This window comes from Falco rusticolus, chromosome 8, assembly GCF_015220075.1.
Source record: "Falco rusticolus isolate bFalRus1 chromosome 8, bFalRus1.pri, whole genome shotgun sequence".
In the NCBI taxonomy this organism is placed as follows: Eukaryota; Metazoa; Chordata; class Aves; order Falconiformes; family Falconidae; genus Falco; species Falco rusticolus.
Window position 1 is genome coordinate 10,008,449 of NC_051194.1, and position 8,360 is coordinate 10,016,808.

At 61.6% G+C, this 8,360-nt stretch overlaps 3 protein-coding genes across 3 annotated transcripts; 2 read left to right on the plus strand and 1 right to left on the minus strand.

The window, feature by feature from the left end:
- The first annotated feature begins 177 nt into the window (after positions 1–177).
- ARL10 (ADP ribosylation factor like GTPase 10) lies at positions 178–3,736 on the plus strand. The gene is made up of 4 exons (XM_037398750.1): positions 178–1,026; positions 1,632–1,794; positions 1,991–2,166; positions 2,619–3,736. The coding sequence occupies exons 1-4, from the start codon at positions 841–843 to the stop codon at positions 2,793–2,795; spliced, it is 702 nt and encodes a 233-aa protein (XP_037254647.1). The 5' UTR covers positions 178–840; the 3' UTR covers positions 2,796–3,736.
- A 277-nt stretch (positions 3,737–4,013) lies between these two features.
- On the minus strand, positions 4,014–6,729 carry NOP16 (NOP16 nucleolar protein). Its single transcript, XM_037398376.1, has 5 exons — positions 6,578–6,729; positions 6,286–6,400; positions 5,538–5,607; positions 4,710–4,816; positions 4,014–4,449 (listed from the first exon to the last, which is right to left on the minus strand). Exons 1-5 carry the CDS (start codon positions 6,682–6,684, stop codon positions 4,306–4,308), a joined length of 543 nt encoding a protein of 180 aa, XP_037254273.1. The 5' UTR covers positions 6,685–6,729; the 3' UTR covers positions 4,014–4,305.
- Positions 6,730–6,892: 163 nt separating this feature from the next.
- On the plus strand, positions 6,893–8,049 carry HIGD2A (HIG1 hypoxia inducible domain family member 2A). Its single transcript, XM_037398377.1, has 2 exons — positions 6,893–7,066; positions 7,346–8,049. The coding sequence occupies exons 1-2, from the start codon at positions 6,952–6,954 to the stop codon at positions 7,510–7,512; spliced, it is 282 nt and encodes a 93-aa protein (XP_037254274.1). The 5' UTR covers positions 6,893–6,951; the 3' UTR covers positions 7,513–8,049.
- The last annotated feature ends 311 nt before the right edge of the window (positions 8,050–8,360 follow it).

Consider the following 8,360-nt stretch of genomic DNA (forward strand, 5'->3'; position numbering starts at 1 on the left):
GGGCGGTGCCGCGGGGGCGAACTTATAGGCGCGCGGATCTCGCGAGAGCTGGCCGCGGCGCGCGGGACACGCTGGGATGTGTAGTTGGTACCCGGCAGGGCGGTGCCGGGAGGAGGGGCGGGGCCTGGGGCAGGGGGCAGGGCCAGTGCCAGGAGGCGGGGCCTGGGGTGGCGGAACCGGGCCGGGGATGGGCCCTGCCGGTCCTCGGTGGCGTGGGTCCTCGGTGGCGTGGGGCGTTCTGCCCGGGGCAGCGAGCCCGGCCCTGCCCGCTCAGGAGCACCCGCCGCCCGCTCCTGCCCGCTCACACCCGCTGCCCAACGGCGCACCGACCCGCCGGAGGGGTGGAGGGGTGCTTGGCCCACCCATGGCGCCAGCAGCGGGGCTGGGGGGCCCTTCCCAGCCTGCTGCAACTGCCCCGCAGACAAGGCCGCGGGGGCTCCAGGGAAGGGGCCCTGGCCCGGGGCAGGGACGCCTTGAGCCACCGGGGAGGATTAAGGACAGCCGAGTCCCATGGGCGCCCGCTGTGCTGGGTGCCAGGCTGCTGGGAGGGGCGGGCCCTAGGGGTGGCCCACGTGTCAGCGCCCCCGCTGCCCCCTCCCTCTCTTCCTCCCTCTCCCCAGCGTCCCTTCTCCCCACCATTTCTCCCTCTCCCCATCCATCCGTCCATCTCTCCCCCCCTCACCCCCCCGCTGTCGGAGCGGCCCCTTTAAGCGCGGCGCTGACGTCAGAGGCGGGCACAGCTGGCGCTGGCGCTCGGCCCGCGGGCACAGCTGGCGGGGGGCGGGGCACAGCTGCGCCGCGGCCGCGCGCTGCCGGTGCCGCTGTCAGTGCCGCCGCCGGATGGCTCCGCCCGGCGCCCTCCGGGACCTGGTGCTGGCCCTGGGAGCCGTCGCGGCCGCCCTCGGCTCCCTCCTCTTCATCGCCTGGAAGATCTACTTCCGTGGCACCGGCACCGGCACCGACTGGAGCGGCTGGTGGGAGCGGGAGCTGCAGGAGCTGCGGGACCGATCTCCCCCCGGCGACGCGGTAAGGGAGGGTGGACCGTGGATCCTGGCCGGGACCCCCGGCCCATCGCGGGGTGAAAGGGCACAGGGTCGGGATCTCCCCGGGAGCCCCGATACCCGGAGTCCCTCACCGGGACCTCCACGAGCCCAGCACGGTGGGGATGGGGCAGGGGGTCGGGATCCCTCCTGGTTCCTCACTCCCCCGAGACCGTCGAGCTGAGGAATGGGCGGGGGGTCGGGATCGCCCCTGGGATGACCTGGAAGGCTCCCGATCACCAGCAGGATCCCTCTGATCATGTGGGGCTGGGGAAGGGGATGCAGGGTCAGGATCCCCCTGGGATCTCATACCAGGAACCCCCAGAGCAGGTCAGACTGGATTCTCCAGAATATTAGGCAGGATGATGGCCCTTGGGGACCCTCCTGCAGCCCATCCTGCTGAGGAAGGGGTCCCTCAGTCTGGACCACCCAAGGAACCCACTGGGATGGAGACAGGGCTCAGGGGCTGGGGGTGTGTGTGCTGTCAGGACCCCTTGCTTCAGGGTGGTCCCTCACCCAGCTGCCTGAGTATGAGGCTGCGGGTCCTGGCACCGGCTCCCACCCACCCCACACCCTCCTGTGCCCCCGCAGCTGGACTGGCGGCAGGTGCTGGTGCTGGGGCTGGATGGGGCTGGCAAGAGCAGCGTCCTGCACTACATCTGCAGCCAGACAGCCAGGGAGCGCATCGCACCCACCCACGGCTTCAACTCTGCCCAGCTTTGTGTCGAGGGGCTGGAGATGGACCTGCTGGAGGGTAAGGCTGGCCTGGCCCCACCGTGTCCCCCCGGGGCTGAGCCTTCACAGCCCAGAGGGTCGCTCTGCCTGCCAGCACCATCCTGGGTGGCGGGAGCATCCCGGGTGATGGGAAGCCTGGTTCCCTGGGGTGCTACGGGAAGGTAGCAGCTCCGCTTTACCCCATACCGGTGCCTAACCCTGCCTGTCTTCCACAGTGGGTGGCAGCCAGAACCTGAGGGCGTACTGGCCCCACTACCTGAGCCAGGCCCACGTGCTGGTGTTTGTGGTGGATTCGGTGGACAGGTCACGCCTGCTGGTGGCACGCCAGGAGCTGCATGCACTGCTAGCTGCAGAGCCCCAGCTGCCCCTGGTTGTGCTGGCCAACAAGCAGGTGGGTGTCCATCCATTCGTCCATCCCTGCAGCTGGCCCCGGGGCTGTTTCCAGTGAAACTGTTCCTCCACAGGGCCCCCGAGGCAAAATCCTAATACCCTAAATCCACCAGCTCTTGCAAAATCTGATTTCTTGGGGCCTGTCTCCTCCAGTCTTCATCAGGAGGTGTGGCTGCTGCTACCAGTGCCCCAGCTAACAAGTTTCAAGAAAGCACCCAGGCAGCAGCATGCAAAATCCCCAAGGGGAAATACATTCCCCAGGCAGGTGACCAACTCATGCCTGGTGCTGCTTTCCATTAGCTTGTGCCAAAGTGACTCCAGTGCAAGAGCAAGGCAGCCCTGCCTGCACACGATCCCTGCGAGGACCGCACAAGCGGGACGGGGCTCCTGCCAGCTAGCAGCACTGCTCCTGGCACTGCTCCCCTCCTGAGCGGCTGCCTCTCTCCCTCTCAGGATAAGAGCAATGCCCTGAGCGCGGCAGAGCTGCAGGAGGAGCTGGCCCTGCACACACTCAGCGGCCAGCGGGAGTTCTTCCTCCTGCCCACCAGCGCGACCTGGGCCAGCCTGAGCACTGCCACCAGCGTCCTCCGCGTGAGAAGCCTGCTGATCACCCTGCTCTCCCAGCCCTGAGCCTGCGTGGGAGGAGATGGGCTCCCACCCCTGGCACTGCTCCTCTTCCATGTCTGCAGTGCGAGGATGGAGGCAGCTGGGTGGGAGCCCTGGAGCTCGGACTCGCTGGCAGCAGGCTGCTGGCCCTGGGGTGTTTGCTCCACCCCACAAGGTTTGGGGTTGAGCTGCAGCACGGCTGCCCTTGGGGAACACAAGCAGTTGGCTCTGCTCTCTGCTGCAGGGAGAGGGCAACCACCTCCTCCAGTCTGGGAATGAAATCTCCCTTGGGATGGAAGCACGAGCACAGCTCTTACCTTCTGGTGAGTGGGAACGTGCAGCACAGGGCAGAGCCCCACATCTTCATGGCAGCCGTGCAGGATATTAAATGAATGGGGCTGAACAAGTGAGGCAGCCCTCTCACCCACTGGCATAGATGCGTCATCCCAGGAGGTAGGCTCTCCTTCCTGACAAACATGAGGAGTTACTGCTGGCACAGCCCTGCGCTGCTGCCCCACCAGAACGGCGCACACTGGCTGCAATCACCAGCTGAGGCTGTCCCTCACCCTGCGGGGGTGAGCATGGTTCTTAATTCCCCCAACTCTGTATTTAAAACCCTGTTTAGGAGAGATGAAGGCAGGTTTTGGCCAGCCCTACACCCTGAACAGGGGTAAAGACAGACCATTTGGTAGGAGCTGCTCTCAGCAGGCATTTGTCCCCCTGCCTGGCCCTCCTCCCTCTCAGCTGCCCCAGGGAGAAGGGAAAGGAGCCAGGCTCAGGGACTACAGGAAGCCCTGCCTGCAGGCTGCTAGGTGAGGCTAAGGGCACTGGTTTCTGGAAAACCGATCATGGAAGCTCGGGAATACATCAGGGAAAGGGGGGTACTTGCTGGCCCGTCTCTGCTGTGAAACCTTTTGTACAGTAGCTCTTTCCTTCTGTCAATAAAAGAGGCTGATCACTCCGCACTGCCCTCCAGCTCCTTGCCAGGATAGGGATCCCCAGCCTGGTCTCCCAGGCTGCAGGAAGGAAGGTCACTTGCAGGGGAAGGAAGCAGCATGTGGCCTTGCTCCGGCCTCTGCTGCCTACAGGGGAATCCGCAAATCTGCTGTCCACTCCCCGTGGGCCCCCACCCCTGTTGCTGCAGAGGGTGACATGCCAAATACCCATGTCCTGCGGGTTGGCACCGGAAGCTCTGCAAAGTTGGACTGCACCAAGCGAAAGCCCATGAGCCAGACATTCACACCAGCTTGAAGGAGTAATTTATTTTAACAAGGCAAAAGAAGGGCTGACCACATAGAAAGGGAGCAGCACAACACATTCAGTTCCAATGTCACAAACCACAGCCAAGTCTTTCATGCCTGGTTATAACTACCTCTAATAAAGGTCCTTCCTCCATCCCCAGAGGCTTTGCATAGCTCAACTTGAAAGGCACTGAGCCTGTAAGTAACTGTCACCTGTCTGTCAGTCCCTGCTCGATTTAGAAAATGGTCACGTCAAGCCTGTGCTTGCAGGTAAACCTGATAGGAAAGGGCAGTCACTGCACGTCCATCTTTTCCTGCTTGAGTGATGCAATGAAATCCTTGTACTCCTCAGGATAGAAATTCTTGTACACGTTGATCTTTCTCTTGATCTGCTTGGGAGTATCCTGGTAGTAGTTCTTCTCATCTCGAGCCATTTCCTGTGACAAAGGAGAGGGTAAATCAGAGAAGCAGCCCCAAGAGTAAACATTAAACCAGCCCAGCCAAGCTCCAAAGGCACGCCCAGGCCAGTGCTTGACTCCGATGGGGATCTGGCCCAGGTTCAAAGTGCTGCTTCCCCTTAATAATCAGCTGAATGCAAAACAGAATCCAGGAGAGAGGATGAGCAATTCCCATCCTGCAGAAGATCCTGGAGTGAATCGCTCTGGGTGCTCCTCACTCCAGGACAGCCAGTACTTACCTTGTAGTTCTCACCGTGGTTCTGTATCATGTACCGCACATAGTCAATGAGGTCTCGTGAGAGCGTGTTTGACTTCTTCTCAGGTAGACTGGCCTCATATTCCATCTCTAGGCAGAGGACAGAGATACCGTGAAGCAGGGGAGGGAAGCAAGCAGCACCTCACAGGTCCCCAGCCTCTTCCTAAGATCAAGCCTGGTGGCTGCTGCAGCACAGCTCAACTGCTTGCACACACAGGGCTGCTTCCCAGCACGATTGTGTAGGAAAATGAACACGACAACAGCCCTCCGCATAGGCTGCAGGCCTCCAGGCCTGCGCTGCAACTCCTTTCCAGCTCACACCACAAGGAGTGGAGCCTTTCTGCCCAAGCTGCAGAAGGTGACTGTTCAGAGCTGCTCAGCCTACCACTAAAAGGCGCAGGGTACTGCAGCCGCAGTTTCTTCTCACCCTGGTGCCACACGCCAGCCCATTTCAGAGTGACAAGAGCCCTCTTGGGGCTGCAGGTGGAAATGCTGCAAAAAAGGCAGCACAGGAATGAAAAGGAAATTGATGAGGACACACAAGAACAGCAGAGCTGCTGTCCTGGCTCCTGGCTCAGCTCTGGCCTGGCTGGAACCCCCAGCTGACTGCCAAGGGGGGTACTCTTCCACAAGCTTGGAGAATAAGTAACCCCCTTCCCTGCCCCTGGCACAGCACAGAGATGAGAGACAAAATAGCGGACAGGGCCTTGGAAGAACCCCCAATCCAATGGCAGTGGTGCAGTTCAGCAGGAAACCTGCCAGGGCTGGAGGTGGTGAAGCGCTCCCTGGAGAGGACAGAAGCAGCACTGACCGTTCACCACGTAGGGCTTCCGCACTATTTTCTTTCCTTGTTCCCGTCCATCGCTTTCCACTTCCATCCCCTGTGTTAAATGAGGGACAAGGTAACTCAAGAAAAACCCATTTGAAAGAGAGCTGTGTCACAATCCATTGCTCCCAATACTCCAAAATGCTTATACAATGGCTGCAAGAACCAGGAAATCTCAGCCGGCTTAAGCAGAGCCTTATTTGCACCACTAAGGTAGCTCGTGGGAAAGCCTGTTGCCCAAACAATACTGCGTGAACAAAGACAAGGGGCAAACAAGGTCACTCGTGGTTCTTCTCATAAGTGTGATGTTTCCCAGGGCCACCTTTTGCCTGGAAGCACTGCCCACCAATGCAGGCAGACCCAGCTGGTGCTGCTGCACGAGGAGGCTTTGTTATCAGAAGTATCTCAGCCACCGGATTTCCAACCCCACCTCTCTGGCAAGTCCCTGGAGACTGACTGACGTTAAAGACCATTATTTCTCCGTATCATTGTAGTTTGTTCCCACGCCAGGATCCCGGCAAGAAAAGCATACCAATAAGGATAAGAAACCCATCCACCTACAGAGGCTGATCCAGGGCCACCTGCCCCGCGCTCCCAGGCAAGGCTGCTCTCCACACTGCTGTTCCCCAGCCCGGCTGCGTGTCCTGGGGGAGGCCTGACCTTTCGTCCCCCACGAAGGAGCAGCCCCAGCCGAACCCCTCGCCCTTCCCCAGCGGGGCACGGCCACACTTACCAGCAGCTTCTTCTTGGGGATGGGGACGGCCTTGTTGGGATCCTCGGCCAGGCCCATCTCGGCCAGGTTCTGCGCCACCGACTTGGACGGATCCCAGGCATGGCGGATATGCGAGCTGCGGGGGACAGGCACGGCCGTCAGGGGCTGCGCCCACCGCCACCCCACGCACACACAATCGTCCCCCAAGAGCCCACCGAGCCATGCAGCACCCGGCCCCCCGCCTCACGGCGGCGGGCTCACTACCGCCCTGCCCACAGCCCGGGCCCGCGCGTGGCCGCCCCGCAGCTCTCACCAGGCGATGCGCGGGGCGGCGCGGCGGCGGGCGCTGCGGTAGAGCCGCTTGCGATTGACGTTGTAGGAGTATTTGTGCCGCCGGTTCTTCCCCTTCGCCTTCGGCATGGCGGCCCCACGCTGCTGCCGCTACCGAGCGCCGGGCCGAGCCGCGCGGGGCGGGGCCGCGGGGCACCACGGGAACTGTAGTCCCGCCCCCGCAGAGCCTCCCGGCCGGGTACTCGTCGAGGACTACATCCCCCAGCATGCCCCGCGGCGGGGGCGGGGCGCGCGGCCTTCCCGTAGCGCTGTCCCCATTGGCCGTCGGGAGAGCCGCTTCCGGGCTACGGCTGCCGGGGAGTGCGGCGGGTGGTCACCTTCCCTGCGGGCCGCAGCATGGCGGCCGGGCCTCCCCCGCCGCTGGAGCCCAGCCCGCTGCCGGTGTTCACGGAGGAGGGCTTCGGGGACAAGTTCCTGCGCAAGACCCGCGAGAACCCCCTGGTGCCTCTGGGTGAGGGGGTCGGGCGGGGAGTGCCGGTGCGGGCGCTGAGGCGGGGGGAAGGGCCAGAGGGATGAAGCCCGGTGACCGGGAGGGCCGTGAGCAGTGGGGCGGCCCCTCCTGAGCCCAGAGCCAAGGGGCTGCCCTCTGGGGAGGCACGTCTCCTGGCTGCGGGTGCTATCTGACAAGCCAGCAGCGCTCAGGTCGGGGGGTAGGTGGGAAGGAGGCGGGAGCTGTTCCTCGCAGCCGCTGCCCTGCTCCGCTGAGCTGTGCCCGTGGCCTTCTCCACAGGCTGCCTCTGTACGCTCGGTGTCCTGACCTACGGACTGATCAGCTTCCAGAGAGGCAACACCCGTCGTTCTCAGCTGATGATGCGGGCACGTATACTGGCCCAGGGCTTCACCTTTGCGGCCCTCCTGGGAGGCATGGTGGTCACAGCCATGAAATCTAGAAAGTGAAGTTGGACAAGACAGAAGCTGCGGCCCACGGGTGTGTACCTACCAACCTGTACCCCAGCTGGCAGGATGGATTCTCGCTGCAGATGCAGTTTTCTGAGAGACAGTTGTGCAGTCTTGGTGGAGCCAGTGCCAGAGAGGCTCTGTGTTCCAGAGCACTGGAAGCGCAGCTAATACACCTCAGTGATTAACCAGAAATTTGGGCTGTGGCATTTTTTGATTCCATGAGACCTTATGCTCCCACGACACTGGAGGGTGGGGCTCACTGAGGCTCTCCACTCCCATCAGGCCTCCTGTCCCTGCTTGGTGCTGTCACAGTCTGTTAAAACTGTGTCCTGTGTGTCAGAGTCTGCACTGAAGTGTGGCATTAGTCGGACAGTGAACCAGCATTTGAGAAATGAGCAGCCCAAGCAGGCAGGAACAGGTCTGTTTATGGCTTGATCTTGGCAGGACAGAGTTCATAAGCAGGAGGTGAGTTGTCTGGGGAGAATATATAATCTGTTTGGTATAAGCAGTGAGTAATAAAATGAATTGCAGCAAGATTCTGACTGATACTGGCTTGCAGAGCATTGAGAAGCCAGAACAGTAAACAGTGTAGGAAGGAAAGGGAGCAGGCACAGCTGCTTTGGAGCTGTGATGATGCAAGCAGTACACAAGAGATATAACTCCCTGTGAAAACAAGTTAGGAATTCACATTTCCAGAACAAGGCCTGGCCGCGTTCTCTGGGACACACTGCTGCTCCGGCTGGGGAGTCGGTTCCTGCGCAGCTCACAGCTTCATGGGAGCTGGACCTGGCTGCTGAGAAGTGCCCTGTTCCCAGAGGCAGCTGCACTGCCTGTGTCACCACAAA